Below are 25,405 nucleotides of genomic sequence, written 5' to 3' on the forward strand. Positions count from 1 at the left end.
GCGTGCGAAGGTAGGCAAAAACCTTTACTATCGTCGGTGCACCGTGATTTTGTGAGCACGATGAAGTAAAAACAAATTACATTGATAAAAAAATCTTTTAAGATCAGAGACCTTATTTGGGGCAGACTGTACATTTACGTGGAAACACTTTACAGAGGAACGAGGATCAACTTCAAGGAAACTTCGCAAGTAACGAGGCAGAAAAGACGCACGGTCTGCCATTACAAAAATAAAACAAAAATTGCCTACAACGACGTACGAAGAATCCTTTTAATCACTCGAACTTAAGTAGGTCATCCCCGTCCTTCACAGCCCGTGGTCTTCATCGTTGTTGTTGTTGTTTTTAGATTAGAATGATTTTATTACGATGCCATGCGCACTCATACGGTTTGTCACGGGCTCACTCGTACGCAGTGTGAAGCAGAGCCGTGTTTTTCTCGCCAGGTTTTCAAGAATGTATAGGCCAGATTGAGTTCGGTTCAACGTTCCCTGCGCATGCAGCCAATCTTCTCTCGTGCTTTGCTTCGTAAAGAGAACAATAATGAACTTGGAACGGATCAGAACGTCAGTGATCTTTCGGAAAGGTTGCGAACTCCACAGCGGTGGATAGTTTAACTTGTTTTCCTCAAACCAGCTGTACTCCACATTTAGTCGAAATTTCCAACCACGACAAATATAACTTTTTTTTTTTTTGTTGAAGGTTTTTGAATTTAGGTATATAAACAGGTGTTAAGTGCCATTACTGCAATTTATCCACTCTTCAAAGTGACTTTGCGACCTCTCGTTTGACTTCTTGTGGACAGATTAACAGCTAGATTGCTTCAACGCAAAGGGCGGATTTCAAGACAACATCGGACCCTTGGTCGGAATATGCTGCAAAACGTAGGATCTTTGCTTACAGGCTTAGTGCTAATCGTAAACGCTGCATCAACCGACCCAAGCTCCGACGAGACAAGCGTATGCCAAAACGAGTCAGTACCTGATGGTTTCAAAGACATCCCATCGTCAGAGCAGGACGCCTGGAGTGTAAGTTGTATGGCGAAAATATCGTATTACTTTACAATTATCAGCGATCTCATGAGTTGAGTTCAACTGATTGCATGATTTCTAGAATCTTATAGAGCGCTATTGATCTGCCAATATTCAGTATAAGGATATGTTTTCTATCTCGCTGAATTACATATGTTAATAAATTACATCTCACTTTTTAAATATGCGAAATGTTTGGGAGAAACAAATTGCGCTGTTTTTCTTCCTAATTTGTGTATGTAGATAAAAAAAAAACTAAATTAATTGCAAGAAAATGCACCTTATTTTTTTTTTTAATTGGATCTTGTTTTTCAGCCTTTTCACAATATCTTTTTGGGCAGAATGGCAATTTAGAGATCGAAGCGTCGCAAGCGAGAACGGGGTGTCGACAAGTCTTTCGGCCCTGATACCGGATCTTTAACAGATTATAACGGTGTTTCTAAACATTTTTTTGCACATCCCATTTCACTTGAAGTCCGATCGTAGGCAGCATTAGAACCCGATAGAGCCAATCAAGCGGAACCAAAATTGCAAAATCATGGCACTTTTTTTTCCTTTTTTTTTTTTTTTTGGTGTGAGTTTGCTTTATCACTGGCTTGAACAATCACGCACAGAGTACGGCGAGACGAGGGTTCCTTGACGAGAAGACTGCGTAGAGCATAACCGCATAACACATAATCGAGGAAGGAAAAAAAAAAGGGGGGGGGGTAATACGTGAGACGCTGAGAATACAGGCGAGGTAGAGTGGATTAGTGTCGTGATGTAGGCGAGTTGGTTCATGGTAACGGAAATAAACAGCGCGCAAAAAATACACAGGACGAAAGGAAGGTGTGAACGACACAAGCGCTGAACTCACAACTAAACATTTATTGAAAAAACACCAACGAAATAAACCGCACTATCGCTTCAGCACGTGTCAAGATAGGAAATTTCTTTTTTGTGAAGAAAAACCGATGTTTGGCTAACGCATGCACGTTGCCCCTCTTTCGTTATTGCATACGCTTCCAATAATTCCCTGGTAGTTTTATCTGCGCCCCTCCCGATGATGGTGATGTTATTGAATTGGGGCTGGCATTTACAGGCAGCACATTGCAGAGGCAAGTGACCCCCAGCGGTCGACCGGAGTGTCCAGTCATGCTCACGTGCCCTGTCATTAATGCATCGGCCAGTTTGGCCGATGTACACTCTTCCGCAGCTTAGTGGTATCTTGTAAACCACCCCCACCACACAATCAACATACTTGTTCCTGTGCCTTACGGCACATTGGCTCCTGCCCCTAGCCTTATCCGCAATTCTAGGGCAGAGTTGCGCCAACTTTCGTGGCGCCGAAAAAACAACAGCTAGGAACGTCAAAGCGCTCGGCTACCTTTTTCAAATTGTGCGAGAGTTTGTGCATGTAGCGGAGTACCTGGGGTCTGGTTGCGGGTCTCTCTTTTTTCTGACTTGACCCTCCCTTAATATTTTTTAGTAACGTCTGCGCCACTGCCAGTATAACTGACTCTGGGAAGCCGACATCCGTCAGCCGCTGTACCTGCATCTTAAAACTTTCTGACATTGAATGGTAGCACGACTTTTCCCAGGCAGTCTGGAGGCAAGAGGACGCAATGCTCCTTTTTACTAGTTTAGACTGGGCGGAATCATAAGGGAGAAGTCCCTTCTTAGAGCGTGGTTGGTAAAGCCAACACACGTGACTTTCTTCAAAATCTAGTCTAAGGTCTAAAAATTGGAGGTGTGTCCCATCCTGTAGTTCATGGGTAAACCTTAGCCCCCCAGAATGCTGAGCGAACACATCCAACACTGCTCGTTCACCGGCCATATTTTGAGCTTTCGCCGAAGCTTCAGGTAATCCCACCCATCCGCAGAATTGTTCTCGGAAAAGGTATACACTGGGCGCTTCTGCGACCCACCTGGAGGGTCATCGTATGGTGTTGTCCGAGCCCCTACTCCTGCGTTGACTCTACAGGTTATACTTGACGCGAGTGTGCTTGCGTCCCCTTTTTTGTTTTAATCTACCTTAGTTATTTGTTTGTTTTTTCCCATCGTCTTACACCGAACGAGACTGCGAGGAGAAGAAGGATACTCTGAAGTAAAACAGAAAAAGAGTCAAAATTAATGAGCGCTGCCATATCTGCCATTCTGTTCCTTTCCCTTCCACTTAGGATTCTTCACGTTCTCCGCCCAGTCCGCGGTGTGGCCCAGTCTCGGGTGGTTTAAAGGGGTGCTGGATCGAAACTACAAATATACGCAGAAAGTTCGGACATACGCCGAATGGGATCAATAATACGTGTCAGTAATAATTGCACGCTCGTATTGTGAGCCACATTGATATATTTTTCGCTTTTAATTACGAGTTTTGGCGAGCGCTTTAAAAGGCCCTGCAAAAATATTTAAGCGTCTACCTTTTCTTGCGGTTTCCACATCTCCTGAGGTTCGGGCAAGCCAGCGGGCGCGGAGAGAGTAACTAAATATCTAGGGGCTCTGAACTCGTCAAACACAAAGTTGGGGCCGACGTTCACGGAGCGAGCCGATTGGACGATCACGACGATGAATTCGCGCTTTTTTCGCCAGCGTCCAATCGACGCGCTCCGCGAACTTTGCTCTCCAACTTTGTGTTTGACGAGCTTAGGGCCCCAGTGCGTCATATTTTAACCGGATGACGGCTTAGACCGGATGACGGATAACCGGCTTGACAAGGCGTCGCAGTCGGCCTCGTCGTCGGCGTGACCACGCGCGTTGCATTATGGGACGTTTCCCCGCTAAAGTTAGCGGAAATATTTTCCCGCCAAGTTTAGCGGGGGAAATTCTTCCGCTAAATACAGCCAGAACGTTTCCCGCTAAATTTAGTGGAAAGCTTTTCCCGCTAAGATTAGTTGGAAATTTTCCCTGGTAAATTCTGCGGGGAAATTCACGTCACGTGACCTCAACACCAATTCACTTTCCCTGCTAAATTTAGGAAAGAAAATGACGTCAGGAATTCGTGTCACGTCACCTATGAACAAATTCAGCGGCAGGAGGAAAGGAGGAGGAGGAAAAAGGAGGAGGAGGAGGGACGCACCTTCCCCTCCGTAACCCTCCCCTCCTCCCCCTCAAGAGCTGCGTTCTCGTTTCCCATTGCAGAGATTTGTAAACGTATTTTATTTATTTTTTTACCTGAAGTTCAGAAATCTAACCAAGGGGATTGAAAGTTTAGAAATGTTTGGTACTATCGAACTTACTACATTAAATATTTTGAGGACTTTTAAATCTTTAAAGTTGAATTACGCAAAAAAAAATATTTCATTGATTGGGAAGCTTCGAATCTGTTGCATGAATAAATTCACCAATTTTGAAGCTTTTCGAACTTCGTCCGTCCTGAAATCTGAAATTTTCGAACTCGAATTCTCAGGAACCTCTAAATTTTCGACCTTTTCGATTTAGAACATAAGTAGGCTTCGTAAATTGCAAAATTTTGGATTTGAACCGTAAGAAAGCTCGACGTTTTTTAAATCTTTCGAATTCTGACCGTTGGAGGTATGCGAAATTTCTAGTTAGTACCGTGAGTAATTTTTGAAACCGGTTGGTTCTGCGAAGACTTTAAAAATGTCCTCGAACCGTATACTTTGTTTCAGCTTAAGTCGAGGGGCAACCGATGCTACAAGTGCGATCATCTCGCCCTAAACAGTGCTTTTATTATACGAGCGCTCGTGTTAGGCAGGGACGCTAAAAGCCCGGTGCTCGTGCTTGAAACCAATCGGTTGCGCCTATAGAAAGTGTAGAAAGTATTCACTGGGCCCCATATTTGAGGGCGATGTTTAGGGCGCATGCTCACAATGAGCTCACATTAATAGGCTGCTAAGACCAGCAATCTTGATGGTGCTGAATGCACGTTGCAAAAGAACTGTGGAAACTGGCCGTCAGCACGCGCTCAGCAGTCGCGCACACAGCTATGGCCGCCAGTGAATACTCCCTATAGGGTGCTTGAGAAAATAAAAAAGTATTCTCGGGAACAAACTACCACCAAATGCAGATCGCAGAGATTCCAATAAAACATATTATTAAGCAAAATATGAACATAAGACACACTGATTAACTTTTTTTAATTAAGGAAAATACACATATGATTCCAATTAAAAACATTCTCAGCGTAATAAAAAAACCTGGATAGCTCAATTTTATGACGTCTTGAAGCACTGAGGAAGCTCGAGGGCGAGCTAAAAGTTACCGCTCGTGCAGCAGGCACAAGGCCGGCGATGCGAAACACGGATGATATTCTTGTCATCCATTTCATTCGTTCGCGTTATCGCATGAAACAACCGTGGCTAACCACTCGTTACCAAAAAAAATAATGTTTTTCTTTTTTTTACGTTAGTGTTGGGTACGTTTGGAAATCTTTGCAGATACATTCTTATCAGGGCGGACTCGCGACTCACGCAAAACGTCGTAGAGGGAATCACATGCAACGTTGTTCCTAGACACTGACACTTCATAAGCAATAATCACTAGGAGACATATATGCACATCTAAAGTTTTTTCTCTGTCTGCATAGTTTATCGCTGCACCCGGAAACTTCATGTACGTGCTGTACAGAAATTTTCACAGTGACCGTCAAAACAAAGGAACAAATAAGTGTGTCATGGTACAGAAAGTTCCCTATGACGATACAGCGGAGACAAGATTTGCTAACTACACAAAGTGGTACAATGAAACAACATGTGTATCGTAAGCAAATATAGATTTCATTCCTACTATACCAAGCTCTCAGTTAAAAACAAACATGAAGCTTATTAGCGCACAACTAACAAACTTGTTTTCAGGTACGCGATGCAATCGTTCTACAAAGTCGTAATGTTGGATGGAAGTAAAGGTAGAACAAAAAACGTGTTGGCTGCACGACATAAAGTTGGTAAGCATCAAACACCCTTTACGAGAATGCTGATAGCTCGTCGTGACACTGTCTTAAGGCCCGTTCACACTCTTGCGACCGAGTACGACTGAGAGAGACGAGATCTCTTAAAACTTGTTAAATGTTTTTAGAATGAGGGAACACACTGGGCATTGTGGCGCCATCTATGCGGTGACCCTGGAACTGCATTTCACAAGAGCGAAGGTTTTGCGGGATTTCATAGGTCAAATGTGCATAATACCCATAGAAAGGCTCGTTTATAACATTGACAAAAGTTTTTCGAGCCAAGAAAGAAAGGATAATGCGCGAGAAATAAAAAAAAAATGGCGGACCGCCGAGTTTACACTGCTTCCCAATAGATGGCGCCAGTGTGTTTTCTGGTTTAAGAAGTTTTAAGGAACCCAGGTTTAAGAGGTCGCAAGAGTGTGAACGGGCCTTTAGAACGCACGATTAAAAAGTAAACAATTCCAGGTGTGCTTAATGCATTCCAAAAATTGCTGCGCGCGAGCCTCGCAGATCAACGCGAATGATAGCATTGAGAGGCAGGTCAACGCTTGTAGCATTTAGAGGCAGGTCAACACGAATGACGGGATCGCGAAAAGCAATTGCATTCCAACACACAATCTGCTTGAACAGAATGATCCTGGTGTATCAAATGTTGATTGTACCTGTGAAAATCACGTTTTTTATGGCCTAATCGTTGTTAGCGCGCATCGTTATTTGCTGGAAAAGCCCCAACTAAGCACGTTCGACCAAACAGGAAATGAATACAATGATATCTTTCAAGTTACGAAAGGACTTAAGAAACATTGACCGCTTGTTGGCTACAACTTTGTTCGATCGCCTCACTGAAGGCGATTTTAGCCGTCAACGATAAAGAGCATTTCCGCGCCTCACAAGAGCGCAGCGAAGCGGATTGGCGGCAAAGGGAATCAGGACGGGGCTTGAGCGCGCTTGTGCGGAGCGGACAGGCTTTTTGACCTAGACGACAAAGATCGCGTTCGGTGTGAGAGCCTTTACTTATCTCTGCACGTATCTGATGGGGAAGAAAAGATGGCCTTGGTGCGATTGACTCAGGGGGTTCATGAGGCGTGGAACCAAGCTCGAGAGGATTACGTGATAACACATCCATCGAGCTAGTACACGGTGGATATACCAGTTCGTTGGATGTGTTGAGATGTGTATGGATGTAGCTGCTCGATGAATGTAGTTGCTCTTTGTATGTAGTCGCTCGATGGACGTAGTTGCTCAATGGATGTAATTGCTCATCCTTCCTGTTTCGATGCCTAGCGCGCCATTACATCCATCGTGCTAGCGCATCGACAGAAGCCAAGATGGCTGCCAATCGGATTTTTGCGTTATTTACATTCTTATGCGAAGAACAAGTTCATCTGCCTCTTTTGCTAGGGTTCCGGTGACGTCAGAACGCCGAGCTCCGACAAATTCTGAATGAACCACAGTGGGTAGACCTCAAGGCAGCTTGCTTTGAAGTCTGCCCACTGTCCTTCACTTGAAACCAATCAAAGCTCGGCGTGCTTCTGACGTCGCCGCCACCCCTGCGCAAGAAGCAGACGAATTGCTCTCCGCAATGGTTAGGGAGCCACAGGGAACAAACGGTAAGCCCCAGAACGTTAGTATATCATAATTAGATTCTAAAGGACATTCAGACTATTTTCTCAAAGCGAAATAAAAGGTGTGATTTTGTTTACCGTCCTAATTTTAAAATAAAGTTTATATTCAGTTAATTTCGAGGATGAAAAACCGTAACTAAAGTTTGATCACTGTGGAAACAACAAACAAAGAGCCGACGTAGCGTGTCCCACTTCGGAGACGCCGAGGGCCGCAGAAAGTGCATAACGCACAAAGGGTCCTTTTACTCGCTTTTGTATATTCAATTTAGCGCTTAACTCCTTAAAATAACGTGAACTGTTATACAGCATAGTTAATGGAAGAAAAAAACCTGAATGATTGATGAATATGATCTCACGTTTTTGGGACAAAGCTGCTCGACGGATGTGATGGCGCTATGGATGTGGTGACACGATGGATGTGGTGACACGATGGATGTAACGGCACGATGGATGTAATGACACGCTTTTGGACGAAGTTGCTCAATGGATGTGATGGCGCGGTGGATGTAATGTCACAATGGATGTAACGGCATAACGGACGTAATGGCACGCTGGATGAACTGGGCAAAAATGGATGCAATGGCACGATGGATGTGCTGGCAATATGGATATACGGGCACGATAAATGTAATGCAGACTTGGACGTATAGTTCAACTACTCTACTCAAACTACTGTAGCTTAACTACTTTTCCGAGTAACTTGGTAACTTCCAATTACAATTTTATTTGGGTAATTAGTAGTTTACTTAAACTACGTTTTTCAGGTAACTTCTACTCAAATTACTAACTACTTTCAAAATCTAGGGCTAACATTGCTCATCACGAAAGATTGAGCGCAGAAATGAATAAGACGCCGGCAGATGAAGTGGCATTCCCGTACAAAGTGCCCCATCATTATACACGGCAGCCGTAGAAACTGCATCTTAGGCGTCCTTGGGCCGAGGTAGCGACGAGCAGCCAAAACATAACACCGGCGCGCACGAACGCAGGAAGAGACGCTTAAAGGGCAACTCCGCTTCATTTTTGATATTTAGAAAACTATGTAGCCCTCTTCAGTATCGTGTAGGAAGACGCCATGTCAAATATTACGATCTAATTCCGTTTATATATTTAATAAACTGGCCAGCAAACCTTCAAACGATCAAAGTTGCCGAAATCATGCCAACTCGAGCGTGCGGCGTGAGGCGCAATCGTCAGCGCAGTCAATGCGACGGAGTTTGAGCGGCAAACGTTGATCCACTACGTCAGAGGCATGACTACGTCATTCTCACGTTTTGTTTGTTTTTACTTCTCAGAGCGAAATTGAACGATGATGTCATGAGTTTCTCCTCCCGGTGTTGGCTGACCGGGCGTTCACGTGATCACCGTAACGCGGAATAACGCGGATGCGCTAGTTTGCGCTGTCCTGGCGTTTATCGGTCTGTTTCTCCGCTCCCATTCCCCCGGGCCATCACCGTCCACGTCATGCGAAGCGACCTGCCCGCGTCGCGTGTCCTGTCCCTCGCTCCCTCCCGAACGTCACAAGACCACGTGGTTCGACGTGACGTGACCATGACTCTGACGACCCGAGACCAATGGTGCCTGACGCAACCGAAGTTTTGGTTTTGGTATCAGATGATGTTTAAATTATGATTACAAAAATAATATTCCACATTCCGCGAATCCGAAGACGTAGAGTTGTTTAGTAGCGGGGGGCTTTGTGAATTTGAATAACATGTAAGCCTAAATTTCTCGGAATTGAGCCGAGTTGCCCTTTAACAAGCCTTGGACGGGTATTGACCTAAGCCGGTAATGCACGCAGGCGCCGCGCCTCCAGCTGCAACCGTGGAAGGCGGGGACACTCCCAGGATTGTTGTTGTTTTCATGTTGCCTGCCTTTAGTTAGTTCCGGCTCAAGCGGTAGGTTCCACGGGAGGCGTCAGTGGAATGACCTCGCAGCTGGGCACGTGTTCCCATGGTCGCTTCGTCGTCAGCGCATACTCCCTTGCCAAAGCCGGACTCCCCCGCGTACAAACGCACGCACAGATAATCCGTTCATGGGAGCAAGTTCCCGCTTCCAGCTGAAACTGTACGAGTGCCGATACCGGTTCACGTACTTCTTCGTGTCCTTTCGACCTTCCACGCCAGGGAGACCTCCTCTCTGTTAAAAACGTTTTAATTTTCAGGCGTGTCAGGCGCGTCAGGATACCGTAGTCGGCGGCGGGGATTGCGAGTCACCCTCGAGTGCTCCTTTTTTTGGACCCGGCGTCAGCCGCGAAGTATACTTCGTTTCATCTTCTGTTAAACCATAACTTTTTTTTAGTAGCTCAGCACTAGCACTGCAACGAGACGCGCAGTCGTCTGGATGATCTCATCGTCCTGGAGCGAGACTTGAACCCTTGACGGTCAGGTGCACTCGCTCCGCGTACTCTCCGAACATCGTGGGAGTAAAATGGGACCAGTCACAACATTCTCAGCTTGCCGAAAAAAAAATAAACAAAGCAGAAGAGTGTTATAAACCACTCTCTAGCCGAGGCAAACCTCACACATGTTTCGTCATGGACACCTAAGATGCCGATACTCGCTTACCCGACCATGCACATCCTGTTTCTCAAATTCAACGCTGTCGTTCCATCTAGCGCGTCGGTGGAACGTCTTTCTAGTTTGGCTGGGGACGTCTTTAGGAGAAAGAGGAGAAAACTCTCCGATAAGAACGTTGAAAGTGAATTGCTTCTGCGAGTAAATAAACTAGTTTGGTGAAAACGCAAGCCATAAAACGACTGCATTTATTTTAGGCTCGCAGGGTTTTTCACGGGTCGAAACTGCTGTTCATTTTGCTACCACAAAAATAGAAAAAAGTAACTTCGAAAGTAACTTCGAAGTAACTCGCTACTTCTTTACAGCAGTTAGTAGTTTACTCAACTACTATCTCAAATGCGTAATTTCTACTCTACTCCAATTACTTTTGGCGGCGATACTCACTAACTTAACTGCCTTTTTTGAGTAATTTGTACATGTCTGATGTAATGGCACGAATTTGAACGTAATTGCTCGATGGATGTAATGGCGTAATGGATGTGATGGCCCCCAGCCGCGCGAGGGTGCTGGGTTATGTGCACGGATCTCCAAACATAAGACCCTTCCGCTAAATGCTCTCAGGACGGTGTATAGTTTGCTCGAAGGCAGCGCCGTCTTGATACACCCGGGCACTTAAACAGATTCGACAAGGTTTTAAAAGAGGCACGCACCCGATCCCGATAGGAAACGATAACCTGACAGTTTATTTATTTATTTATTTATTGTACCCTCAGGGCCCGAAGGCATTACAGAGGGGGAGAGCGTAGGCAGGGAAAATATAACAATTCAGCAATACTAAAACAAATAAAAAGTGAACAAACAGGTCAGAAATCAGCGCAAAAATGGTTATTTATGGCACTTCGAAAAAGATTAGAGTCTGTTATGGCAGCAATTAAACCGGGAAGGTGGTTCCATTCTTGAGCTGTGCGTGGTAGAAAAGATGAATGAAATGTGTTGGTTAATGAGCTTGGGACTCCAACTTTGTGCTGGTGATCTACACGAGGCGAGATGTAATAGGGGGGAGTTATGAAATGGTCGCGTAATAGGGGATTATGAAAATAAATTTTATGAAAAAGGCATAAGCGTGAAATTTTACGGCGAAGTGAAAGAGATGGTAAAGATAAATTATTCTTCATTGACGAGACACTGGCGGTGCGGTGATAGTTCGATAGAATGAAACGAGCTGATCTATTTTGAATGGATTCTAAAGCAGTGATGAGGGTAATATGATCGGGATCCCAGATGGATGCTGCATACTCAAGCTTAGGTCTTATTAATGTTTTATAGAGGACCAATTTAAGTGAAACAGGTGCTAAAGAAAAATTCCGTTTTAAACAACCCAGCATGCAGTTAGTACGATTAGTGACATATTCTATATGGGGTTTCCATGAAAGGTTAGAAGTTAAGTTAACACCAAGATACTTGTATGACGACACTTGTTCCAAGGAGTTGCCATCAAGGTAGTAAGAAGGACTCTCACTAAACTGACGGGTTACTCTCATGTGTTTACATTTACTAGTGTTTAGTTTCATTAGCCACAACTCACACCAACGAGACACAGAGTTAATATCAGACTGAAGTGTGAGCGTGTCTTGGTTACTTCGGATTTCACGGTATATTACGCAATCATCGGCATAGAGACAGACGGATGATGACATATTAACTGGTAGGTCGTTAATATAAATTAAGAATAGTAAGGGACCTAGAACAGACCCCTGGGGAACACCAGAGTTTACTGACGCAAGTGGAGAGTTTTCATTATTGACTGTTACAAATTGCGAACGATTAGTAAGAAAAGAATGAATCCATGCAAGAACGTTAGGGTCAATGTTAAGTTTAGCAAGTTTCAATAGTAATAGTTTATGACACACTTTATCAAAAGCTTTTGCAAAATCCAAGAAGATGCAGTCCACCTGGGAGCCTTGGTCAATGAGAGAATGAATGTCGTGAGTGAAAGATAGAAGCTGAGTTTCACATGACAATGATTTACGAAATCCGTGCTGAGCTGTGGTGAAAAAATTATTCATTTCTAGGAAGTTTACAAGATGGGAAAATATGATGTGCTCGAGAAGTTTACATGGGATGCTGGTTAACGAAATGGGACGATAGTTATGAGGAGAATGTTTGTCACCAGCTTTTGGAATAGGGACCACCTTCCCCACCTTCCAGTCCGAGGGTAGGTCACCCTCTTGGAGTGACTGTTCGAATAATTTAGCAAGAATAATTGAAGAATATAACTTGGTGCTTTTAAGAAATTTTGAATTAATGCCGTCCACTCCTGAAGAAGAAGACAATTTCAGCCCATCTATAATCTTAACTATACCAATAGGGTCAACAAGAATAGCATCCATTGGTAAATAACCGGCACACACAATTGAAGGGTAGCTTATGTTACTAATATTGGAAAATGATTCAATAAACACATTATTTAGTATATTAGCGCAGTCATCACTAGAGGCACTATCACTACTTGACGTTTTGAGTAAAATTGAAAAAGTGTCTTTCTTGCTGACAGTGTTCCAAAACCTTTTGGGGTCATTTATTAACATATTTGGGAGAGTATTTGAAAAAAAAATTGATTTCGCATCTGCAATCGCCTTTTTATATACTTCTGCAGACAACTGATACGCAGCCCAGCGATGGGCTGCGTATCAGTTGTCTGCAGTTTTTAACGATTGGGAAATACTGTCCTAAAAAGAAAAAAAAAACAACGTTAGTGCAATACTGTAAATTTACTGTGCTGAACTTGTAACGCTCGCTTGCATCTGCCGCTGAGAAGCGGTTTACGTTTTTAAAGACATTAATGGCTGTTCTAGGATCATTTCATCATGCTCTATTATTTCATTTCAGTAAATGTTCAGCTAGAGTAGCATCGGTCGGTTACTTCCATGACAGTGGCATCAGCCGATACTACCTTCAACATTTGCAACTATTGCGACAATCTTTGTTTTTAGTGAAACGCCGCTCCAAGTTACAATTTTTTTTTTTTAACTTGGAAGTTAGAAACAAGTCACATAGCGGTTTTCCTTACGTGCGCCCACTCATATATGATATGTGGTTTATTCACAAATCACCGTCACGTCAAAGTTAGCTGCTTCACTTTCTTGTTTTTATGAATGACAGCAAACTACTTTCGCACAAAATACGGTGCTTGCACCGAGGCGTGGTTAAATAATTGGCAGCGCATTGAAGTGAATTGCGTGACCACTAGTCGCTTCTCATGCACTACCTAACCTTCAACATAAAAAAGGTTTTTTGGTTACAAGTACATCAATTTTTAGGAAATATGTTTATAGTACACTATTTTTATGAATAACAATTAACAACTTTTGCTCAAAAAACGGCGACTGCCCATAAGCGTCCTTAGGTTTTCGGCGGCGGATTAAAGTCAATTAGTCGCTTCTCAAGTACCACCTCTCAGTAACATAAAAAAATTGATTTTGGTTGGAAGTAAACACTACTAACATCTGCGATAAGCTCTCTAAGGTCTTCATATTCAATGCTGCAGGCGACAAGTTTTGTGGGAATTCGTGTGTCATTAAAATACCATTTACGCAGTACTTGTTTCTTTCCATTTTTTTTTTCTTTTTTGTGTCGAGACATCCACTCATAGTTTGCTAAAGGCAACCATGAGTGGAAGTCACCGATGCCATAACCCATAGGTACGAACTCTATCTAGCAAAAAGTTACTGCAATCGCACTTGCATTTCGTCGGAAACGAATGACGGATCATACCGTATTCAGAACTGTTTCCACTTTCTTATTTGAACAGCGTGCGACAGCAGGAGAGTTCTCGGTTAATCTTATTTTGTTGTGCGCAACATTGTACGATAACTTTCAGATATAAACTCGTGCATTTGCGCTTGAAATGTTGATAATGTGATCTCATATTTTTGCTCAAGTGCTTGCACGGGTATTATGACTTTCCTTTTATTGTGTCTTGCATCAATCTAAATGTACCTATTGCGCACTTGATCTCATCGAGGGCGCGTGAAATTGCACTGAATCTTTAAATAACCGCGTTTGCAACCGTTTTGCGAACGCGGATCCGCTTCCAGTGTGAATGAGTGGTAACAGCGATACAAAGAAGGTGCCGTCTGTGGTGGTGACGCATCCTTTCGTCTAATCTTTGACGCGCTGTGGGAGAAAGGATGCCCAGAGGATTTGGTGGGATCCCAAGTATCAGAATTGCTCGGCCCGGGCTTGGACCAGACTGGCACGAGCTAGAGCCAACTTGGCTCCGGCTTGTCCCAAGCTTGCACCGAACTGGCCAAGTATGAGCCGGGGAATCGTGCTGCTAGGGAGGCGACCTTCTGATCAGGAGTCGTACTCCAGCGAGAGGCCGCACCTACGTAGCAAGCACGGCGGAAGGGATTCGTCTTTCTGGTGACAGTCGCCGTTCAGTGCTGCGATAACCTTGCCACTTGTTTTGGTTCAAAGCGTGGGAACGCCAATGCTTCCAAAAGAGTTTCTCCTTTCTGTTGCTGACAGAACGAGAATTTATTTGTTTTGAACAGAAGGATGTGTCCTCCTTGGCATGGGCGCTGCCATCTTGGAATCACGTGACGCGTCAGCCATTAGGTTACTTCAACTTGCTGCTCCGCTCTCCCCTCCGCGCCTTGGCGGATGCGTTGTATTCGCCTCTTTCGTCGCGTTTCACCGCGCTCTCTTGCGTTACTTCGGAAACTGCAGTCCGACACGCCTTCTCGACAACTAAGACATTATGAGGGTTCAAAGGTCCTTATGGCAACTGAGGTTTGTTTACTAATAGTGGCGGAAAATTCTCAGTAAGAAGCGCGTATATTTATATCGCGCATTTAGGATCGGAAGGCGTAAAAATAGTCAGCGCAAGGAGACTATCTGTATTTCCTGAAAGTATCGTTATTTGTATTCATAATATATCGAAAACAGTTTCTTTAGATTATGTGAGGAAACTCGCGGAGGAAATAGACAACGAACGTTTAGCTTGTATTTTATCTGAGGCTAGAAGTAATAGCACGTCAACATCAGGAGGTTTGTTTGTTCATAACATCACACCTACATGTGTTCGAGGTTCCCAATATTTTTTTGCGACATAAACATTCAGTTGGTCGGTTTACTTATGAACTTTGCGAAATTGCATACCGTGCTCGCTCCCATTTCGACAGTCATTTAAGTGATTTATTGATTATATTTAGATAACCAGTGCCCTCTACTTAATTTATTTTAACACAAAGGTTGAGACTTCTTGCGTAAGAAACTGCCACAGACACTTGACAGTAGCAAGTTTTAGAATAGTGTGCACAAAGAAATAACGACCTTTCTATTTGCACATCCAAAACGCAGCTTAAATTCGACGCATGCGTAATAGTAACGGTATTCTTTTCGTTTTCTGCGTACGTTGTTTTAATTTTTGTTAGTATCCGGTTTCCACAATATTTGACGCCGAAAAAAAGAAGAGTCGTCTGCATAACAATCATTTGAGTCCAGGGTTGTCGATGGGGAATAGAAGCCTACTTTTGGTGGTTGGCGACGCCAAAATTTACAAAGCAAATATGTTCAAACAAATAAATATGTGTTCATATAGATACGTGAAGTGGTGCCTAGCGCTAGAATTCAGCCAGACTTTCCGAGGTATTTCTCCTCGTGTGCCCTTTAATTTTATTTGGCCAATTTTACGAAAGACAAATGCCAAATATAATTCAGCGGGCATGTCACTTATATTGCCGCGCGCCAAGTAGGCAGCGCGGCCGCAGCCTAACGGTTATCGCACTTGCCACCCACGCAAAGGGCCAGGGTTTGATTCCTGGCCGCGGCTACGCATTTTGTTGACACTGTAATGTGATGTTTTGGTGAATTCGAGAACCATCTAGCTGATTCGAGTTTAGGAGGTTCTACGCGTCGAACCTTCTACGCCGAATGCTCCAGAAGCCAACGCGTGTACAAAAGCGGCTCCGCGTGACAAGCCGGAGTCAGTTTCGCCCCAGCGTTCGACTCTGCTGCTACGCCGACTTCGACGCCCGCGACGCTCTGTTATTATCTTTTGTACCCTTTTATTTTGGCACAAGTTCGCCACATTAAACGTTTATTTCTTCCTCTTCATTTATTGTTTATTGGTCACCACCCGTGACAATATCACATCTTGAAAAAGAAAATGTTGATATAAAAATAATTTGTTTCCTAGGTCCAATATCGCGAAATGCTGCATATCAGTACTTACTTTAGTAGGGTTGCTAATTTCAGAAATGTCCTACTCAGCCTGTCAAAACATTCTCAAGTAGTTCCTGGAAAAAAAAAAGAAAAAGAGTCTGAGACAATATTACTTATTAATATCAATTATCTGCGTCATTAGTCTGCGAATTTCACTAAAGGTTGGGTGCCCACGAAAACCAAACAGTGAGTAGTAAACTCGCGAGCTTATCTGTTCTGGCCGATCCAGCGCATTGCTAATCAAGCTGTCGATGTGCTTCTTACCATTCGCGTGCTAGTCTTTTCATTAGTTTGTTTTTCTGGAAACTGGTGTCATCGGGTACGGCCGTAGACGATAGTAATCTTCCCTGTACATGAGTCAGGCGTTTCGTAACCAACCATAGTCAGATACATCTAAAAAGTTGGTAAAAAAAGCCCGCAATTTAGTCTCAAAAACACCTCGCAGTCCTCAAAGTGGCTCAAAACAACTGTTTCATTCGTTGTGTGATACAAGGAAAATAACCTAATTACAAAATTGAGCAAAAACAACGTAAAACAGCAACATAGGCGCGTTCACGTTGAAACCGGAACCAACCAAATTGAAGCAACCTAATGGCGCCGAGCGCGTCAGCGCTCTCTATCCGCCAGTGAGGCAACTACTAAAATGAAAAGGCCTATAGGGACGCTGAGGCCAAATCCTTCGAGCGGCGCCAGGCTGTTGTCTTTTGAACGGATGTCTCATTCCAGCGAGACTGCTGCTCATTCAGGGTACGGCGATGGTGATTTTAGCAGCTTCTCCACAAAAACTGCACTAAGGACGCTTAGGGGTTCCGCGCAGCGATAATCTCGCGCTTTTTAAACCCGGTCGTGGAAACGCTAAAAGTGTATTCCGAAGGAGTTTAAAATGACGCCCTCTATACATAGCTCTATTGGGGTTTCTTTGCATCTTGATGTACAGAATAAAAATATATTGCTTTCAAACAATCATGCGGTCATTTTTAATCAGAACTAACGAGAAACGGGTGACGTAATTTGATAGGAGATACTGTAAAATAACAAAGGCATTACTTTGCTCGTTAATTACTTGGGACTCTAAAAAGTACTTTAGTACGTCAGTAAAAAACTAACGCGTTACCAGTAACGTCGTTACTTGTAACGCGTCAGTTAAAACACTGGTCAAAAGTAATGTTGAATCACGTTCTTAACGTTTACATCAAATTTATTAATCCAATTTTCCTGCACACAAGCAGCAAAAGGATGAAAAATTTAGCAGAACAGCGTATTGAAATATTCGACTTGATATCCCATTTCTCGCAGAGGGTAGAAGCCCAAGATTCTGAAGTACAGCTTGTAGTCGGCGGCATTAAGTTTTATATTTCGGCGACGGTTGAGAACTCGGTCGATCTGAGAACGGTCCCGGACATGGCGAGGGTTCCTAAATTTGAAATTACGAATGAATGACTGAAAACAGTTTAACCGTGTCCACTTCGAGACAATATTTTTCACAAATGGCTCACTTTCGAGGATTCACAATGGTAGTAGCTTGTAGTCGAGAGCCATAAGGTTTGTATTTCATCACCAGTGTAGAACTCTGCCGACCTCAAAACGTTCCTGGATGAGGCTCGTGTGCCCGACTGTGAAATCATGAACGAATGCCTGGAGGTAGTCTTACATATCCATTTCGAAACAAGTTTGCCCAAAACATCATGAGCCATTCCACTTTGTGAAGGTTTATGACCAGCGAAGTTGTTCGGTACACGACACAGACCGTCCTCGAGGAGCCGAAGGAAACAAAACTTGCACGACGGAACCGCCACCCCGGGAGAGCGGAAGGAAATGAAACTATTACGCAAGCGCTTGGAACGACGACAAAGAGAGGGCGGTGCGAGCGTAGACATGGCCGACGCTATTTGCACAGTGGCAAATATTTTGGAAGCCTTTATGATCGACCTGAGAGTCTATGGATAATTAAAATGGTGCCTATTCATAACTACCCTACCGAAAAAAGAACAGTGTAAATTTACGCTAACTGGATGATAGAACAGGAAATGTAACTGGTTTTATTGCTGGAAACCTGAACTCCAGTTTGCCGATAACGAAAAGCTGTATTGTTTTTTTCGGTAGGATAACCTACTGGATAGACTTATTGCTAAATTACCCAAGCATCAAAGAGAATGCAGGGAACGGTGTTCTACGCACCGTATGTGCCGGCGTCTGCAGCAGTAACTGTTCTAAAGCAAAAGCCCAAAACAAAAGGCATTTTGCACGCACGTTTATGGTCACACACACGAATAATCCACGGAACCCTAGCCATAGACGGCTTTACTGTAAAATGACTTATTTTGGAAGATTCTCCGTAGCAGCAGCATATACTCGAGAGTCCTTAATTTTTTTTTTTTTTTGTATTGAGTAACGAGTTAAGCTTTCTCTCGATCTCGTTGGAGCTTAAAAAGTTCCTGGATGACGCGCGGGTGCCAGAATATCAAAAGATGAGCGAATACGTAAAAACGGCCGATTCATCCCCACTTTGAGACCGGATTTCACATAAAAGACTCATTTTTAAATATTTCCCATAGTATCAGGATGGGCTTGAGGGCTTTACATTTTATATTCCGCTTTTTGTTCTTAACTGCTTTGTGCTCAAAAAATTCCCTGGCGGGGCACGGTTGCCCAATTTTCGAAAAAATTAACAATGCGCAAAAGCAGCCTAACCACCAACACTGTGAGACCCGTTTTCTCGAAAAGGACTAATTTTAAAGAATTTTCCATCATATCAGGATGGGCTCGAGTACTGTAAGTTTTGTATTCTGTTTTAGCTGGAAACTGCGTTGTGCTCAAAAAGGCGAGGCGCGCGCGCCCAAATTTGTAAATATGAACAAAAGCGTATAAAAAAGCTGAACCATCCCCATGTTGAGACCGGTTGTCTCAGAAAGTAATATTTCTTTTTAATATTTTTCATAATACCAGGATGGGCTCGAGGTCTCTACATTTTATAGTCCAGCATTAGCTGGAAACTGCGTTGTTCTAAAAAAGTTCACAGGCGAAGCGCGTTTGCTCAAATTTCAAAAGATGGACGAAAAACAACCGAACCATCCCCATTTATAGAAGGTTGTCTGAAAAAGTAAATGTTTGAGCATTTACCATAATGCCAGGATGGGCTCGAGGGCTCTACATTTTGTACTCTACCTCTTGTTAGGAACTATAGGGTGTGCTCAAAAAGTTCCCTGGTGAGGCGCGCGTGCCCAGATTCCAAGAGAATAACGAATTCGTATAAACGGCTCAACGTACCCCACTTTGAGACAACGCTACTCAGTATGCTTTGATTTATGAGGATTTGGCTTGATGGACGCGCAGGACAAAATTATAATTCGCGTTCTTTCTGCTATTTGCTGATTTTGTGGTTTTGAATGACGCTCAGCAAGTTTCTAATTCAAACATTATGTTTATTTTCGCTAATCAAACCTACTTAGCAAAATTTGGTTAAATAGTCAACTTATTGTAGACACTAACCCATATATAATGTCCCCTTGGCAGTATAACTTACGTGATTATATTGCATTACTTTAGAATTGACGAACTTTTAACAACGATAAGAGAATCCAAAAATAAATACCCTCTATACATGATATAAATGTAATAATTTTAATATCGTAGTACATTCGGACGTGGCATAAATGCCACATAAGCGGTAGTTTTTATACTTTCTTTCTGCCCAAGTCCAGGCGCAGCTGATGCTACGAGCTAATGGGACCAATCAATCAGCGTCAAAAGTGCAAGTCACTAGGCCTTTTCTGTTCATGATTGGTTCAGCGATGATAGACAAGTGCAAAAACGCGACGATCACCATGATGTGCTTTTGACGCTTTATTGATTGGTCCCATCAGCTCGTACCGTCAGCTGTCTGGACGTAAAGGTGAAACGAAGTATGGGCCCTTTAGATAAAAGAGCGCCATCTGTCGCACGGAAGAGCAACCAGCCCCCGACGCCATCTTGAAGGATACTACGTCGCTCAAGCCAGTCAGCGCACGTTTCAATGTCGCAATACTAATCACATTTACGTTCGCGTTTTGTTGTGTAAAGTCAGATGCAGAGTGGTCTGGTGTCCCGAATTAGTGAAGAAACTGCATTTGTCTTCTCTTGCCGTTATGTACAGACTACAAATTAGCCACGAGGTGGTGATTCCCCATTCTCCGCGTTTAACGCGGTGATTTGCAAGTGAGCCGGAAAAAGAGTTTCTGTTGTCATTTTTGAAAAGTGTGCGACTTTTTTTTTTTTTTAACACAGCTTTATTTGTGTGAAGGCTTTACCAGTTAACGCGGGCGATAAGTAAAGCTGGGGCCTCGCGTGCGTGTCTGGCAAATTAATACAGCTGAATAATGACTGCGCTCAAACTTCTAAGTACAATTCAAAGAGACGTTATCATTACATTTTTGTATGAATACGTGTAACGATTGGTTTCTGAGGATTGGTTTTTTAGCAGCTGCGTTACAGAAGGGGTCGGAAAATTATTCAGCTATGAATATGACTAATTAAACAATAAACTAAAATTAATTTCGTGCAACAGGTTTTAAAGTAGGTGCTTAATCTATGTGTGCGCCACTGTTAGAGTCTCTGGCAGAACTGTAAAAGAGTCCAAGGAGAATTGCAAAATAGTCAAATTTTGCTTTTACATAAGATGTCTAGACAGACTAGCGCCATTCAAGCGAACGGAAAAACACTGTGCTTTCCAAAACTGCTTCTAGACATGAAGCCTGCTTGGTTCGAGTGTTGTCTGCAAACGGATATAGTCTGTTACAAAGAAGGTAGGGCGACGAAAAGGAAGGCCGGGGAGGAGGAAGCAGACAGAACGCTGGAGAGAGAAGCAGGTTTCCCCTTTCCTCTCCAGCGTTCCGTCTGCTTCTTACTCCCCAGTCTTTCTTTCACTCGCCCTACCGTCTTAAGTTCTAAGTTACAATAGCGACTTTGTCAGTGAGAGGACTTGCAAGCGCAGCACTATCAAATCGGTGGGACCGTCCTCACCGGATCGCCCACAACTGTGCACTGCGTGCTATATAAACTCGCAATTGATCGGGAATATATCTAGAATGGCAGGATGATGCAACCGCAAGCCTTTCAACTCGCGTAGTTACGAACACTCACTTATCTTTCATATACACGGTGGCTGCAAGCGCATTACCGAAACCCACACAAAGAAATTTTCAAGGGAATAATCCACTCTCACTTATAATAATTAATAATATCCCTCAGTCTCTCCTCTCGTCCTTACTGCGAGCATAAAAAATATAATATCTTGTTGGGTGATGAAGAAAGGCAGGTGTATTTCACCCACGACCATCTCACCACTCCACGAAACACGTCCTGGGGTGATGTAAACACAACGGAAGCATCCGCCAAGATGGCGTTCTTGGCCCAGTGTACCCAAAGTCACTGGATCTGGGAAAGTAGCACGATTGCCCTCCCACCTGCTATCCAGACTCAAACAAATACCAGCAGAGAGACAACAAAAACTAACAAAGTGATTGGCTCATCGACGCCGCTTGTCATGGTGATCGCCATTTTGGAGACTTTGAAAGCTTCGAAGCTTCGAAAGGGTCGTTACAACCAGTCGCACCAAGGTCGTTATGGAGAACCATCGTCGTGAAAGCGTTCCTCGGCCAACATGAGCGCCTTTGGCACTGTGCATGCAATGAACTTATCGCTCATGCTTGTTTCCCCCGATCTCTTACAATTATGTTGCTCTTCTTGAGTGTCTCAAGACACTAAAATTATTTTTCAATGCCTCCAACCACTGACGTTGTGTGCGAGGCTCGTGAGGCTCAGGTGGTGCACCGTCTTCATTGATGACAGCCGTCCCCCGCGGCGTATCTTCGTATGACCGAAGACAAAGTTGCTCGCAGCGGCCAAGAAGCTGACGCTTCAATTCAGGGTCCATTTTGCGCGCAGTTCGCACAGAACACAGAAGCTACCAGGGGAGTCCCCACGAATTGAAATTAGAAGGAGGGGGGGGTCTAATTTTTAGGGGGGTGGAAGGGGGGCATTAAGAATAGAGGAGTCGCTCCGAATTAAGGGAGTGCCTTCAGAAAAAAATTACACCATCTTCCCGAGGGGAACCATGGGGCGATGCGGAGCATCGTTCCATTACACTTCATCGGAAGAACGGAGTGAAGTGGAGTCAACAGCAATGAACTGAACGCGCGCAGAAATTGGTTTGCTCTTTATGTTTTATACAGCCTTGATGGAGATGCGCCTCAACGGGTAATCGGTCTCTTAGCTGTAGATGAGAAATTTATCCAGTGCAGTACAACCGCTAACCTGGGGTTTTTAACGTGCATCACGCAGTAGTCATCACACGAACGCGTGCCGGTACGAAACTCATCCACATCGAAACGGGCGGGGGTGGCGGGGACTCGAACCCAGGAGGTTCCCAGCTTAAGCTTTCGCTCCAAGCTCCACGCTCCGAGCTGAGACGCGTTAGTCCACTCGGCCACTTCCTCCCCTTGAACGCGCGCAGCGCGCTACCGCTGCTTATATTCAAACTTGAAGGAGAGGAAACTAGAGGAGGAGAGTTGCGCCTGCGCGCGCGGTGTGAGTAGAAGCGAACGCACGCGAAGTGCACGCAGCTGGTAGCTGCGTGCACTTCGCGCAGCTGTTGAAGAGAGAGAGAACGCACGCGCAGCTGTTGCAGAGAGGGACGCAGCTGGTAGCTGCGTGCACTTTGCGCAGCTGTTGGAGAGAGAGAGAATGCACGCGCAGCGAGGAGAGTTGCGCATGCGTAGTGTGAGTGCGGACTACGACGCCGCGGGACATAGCCCGAGCAAGAGATGCTCCGCATCTAAAACAAATCGCGTGGGGGGGGGGGGGGGTACACCCACCGTAGGGGATGTAAAAGGAAGCCACTGTAAGCTACGAAAGGTTGCAGTACGCACACAAGCCGCACCGGGAATCGATACGCTGCGTGCATCGTTCAACCCTTAGACTCCGCAGTCAAGTCAATCCAAGAGCGAGGAACGGGGCGTACTTCTCCGGGCGCGCAAAGCGAAAGAGCGGAGGTTAAATAGGCACCGCCTAAATTAGTCCTGTAACATAATAATTGCTAAATTATTTTTTTTTTCTTTCGCGGAAGATTGGTCTTGTGAAATGCTTGTCCCAATTAGGCCGTTGAAAAAAAACATCTTTTTTTTTCTTTTCAGTTAACCTGGAACGCGATAGCGTTATCGGGCCCCGTTCGCAAAGCCTTCTCATATAATCCCACGCTCGCTCCCAAGCCTTGCAAGCGTGTGTGCGTGGCATAGTCGGTAGCGTCACTTGTCTGTGTAGAATCACGTGTCACGTGACGTCACACAAACACGTGACACCACCGTGACGTCATGTGACGTTACACGTGAGCGTTGGGGGGTTAGAAATACCACTTAAGGTCCCATGGCCTGACGTCACACGAATGACGTCACACGTGGGTGCTACATCATGACCATATCTACTGGCTAAATTTTCCCACAAAATTTTCCGCTAAACTTGGCGGGAAAAAGTTTCCGCTATATTTGAAGGGAATAGTTTCCCCTAAATTTGGCGGGACAAATTTCCACTAAATTTAGAGGAAACGTCTTGCGCCAAGTCTAGCGGAAAATTTTCCCGCTAATTCAGCGGGTCGATAGGGTCATAACGCCACAGCCGCGTGGGACGTTAAAGTGGCTGTGACGTCATCACCCAATCGACCCACTAAATTTGGCGAAAGGATTTTCCGCTAATTTTAGTAGAATATTATTCCGCCAACTTTAGGGTGATAAATTTTCCGCCAAATATGACAGCGCCGAATTTTCTGCGGCACGAGCTGGATACCACAACGAAATTTCGTCGCTTCTTTCTTGGCCTATTCCTGTTCAACGGAGCAGTATCACATCACGTACACCAAACTCTTTTTAAAAAAAGTCACGAAACGGAGATTTAAAACGGAATGAACGATTAGCAATGAGCACCTAGTGGACGCCTTTAAAGTCTCGTTTGTAATGCCCGTCAAGGAACCTTTACAAGTAGTGACAATGCCTGTCTCGCCTACGGCCACCATGTGAGAAGAGGTGAAGGAGGAACTCCCCTTTTCACCGGGACTCTCTCTTGTGTGTCCTATAGTCCGTCTACAAGATTATAGAGCTGAAGTGGCCAGGCTGACCCGGCCTAGGAGTCACAAACAAAACCACGAAGGTTACAAGAGCAACGGAAAAAGGGGGGGGGGGGGGGGGGTGTTGACTTTTGCTTAGAGTAATAAACAAAACCCGAATCACTTTCAATCTATCCGAGTCAGAAGCTGTCCAACTGTACGTATAAGGTCGCAGTAGCAGAAGACTACCAGGCTGCAACCTGTCTCTCAATTTAAAACGCGTTCCATTTCTCTTCTTGGGGAAGTGATCGTGTGACCGGTGGGTAGGCGGGTGAGCGTGTGTGTGTGTGTGGGGGGGGGGGGGGGAGCAGCGAGCCGCACTTAAACACTCGAAGAGCGGCATGCGCCTCGCAAAACGCAGCTTGGCCACCTCTGTTATAGAGGATTAACCAGTCAGTCAAAATTCGTACAAAAGAGGCTTTGAGATCAGTTGCGGTGGCGCTATCGCTGCCGTGCTTCGGCCACTCCGGTGGCTGGCTGGAACTGGTAGGACATCCTGTTGACGTCAGTGCCACCGCACATTCACTTATCCCGAGACAATCTACGTCACGATTGCGCCGAATGTCACGTGCTCTCCCATGGCTGTTTTCGAAACGCTTGCCAGAGGGGACCGTTTATAAGTAAAAATACAGCCATCAGGCTCAAAATACAAACGTGGGATTGCATGATCCGAGAAGCAGCCGCTACTATCCTGCCCCTTGACAAATTCAATATAACTGTAACTTTTATAATATCAAATTTTTATTGCACAGAAAGAAAGAAAGGCAAAGTAACGTGCAGCCCGGAAAAAGAACATGGAGATCCTTGTGCAGTTCCTGACAACCACCGGAAATACTATGTAGCTATACATTTGAAAAAAATGTACTCACATGTGCATGCATACACACACACACACACACACACACACAAAGGAAACAGTGGAACTCAGAGAGAAAGCAACACATCATACATTAAACAGCCCGTAAATCAATTTCAGAAATCACAGTTC

The 25,405-nt window shown here is 44.5% G+C and overlaps 1 protein-coding gene across 1 annotated transcript in view; it reads left to right on the forward strand.

The window, feature by feature from the left end:
- The first annotated feature begins 870 nt into the window (after positions 1-870).
- LOC120846641 overlaps positions 871-25,405 on the forward strand; it is a 32,342-nt gene continuing 7,807 nt past the window's right edge. The window contains exons 1-3 of the mRNA XM_040218474.1: positions 871-1,026; positions 5,555-5,727; positions 5,823-5,911. Of these exons, the coding sequence (XP_040074408.1) occupies positions 871-1,026; positions 5,555-5,727; positions 5,823-5,911 (418 nt within the window). The remainder of the gene's footprint in view (positions 1,027-5,554; positions 5,728-5,822; positions 5,912-25,405) is intronic.

Source organism: Ixodes scapularis, unplaced genomic scaffold (assembly GCF_016920785.2).
Source record: "Ixodes scapularis isolate PalLabHiFi unplaced genomic scaffold, ASM1692078v2 ptg001909l_1___fragment_2___debris__unscaffolded, whole genome shotgun sequence".
In the NCBI taxonomy this organism is placed as follows: domain Eukaryota; kingdom Metazoa; phylum Arthropoda; class Arachnida; order Ixodida; family Ixodidae; genus Ixodes; species Ixodes scapularis.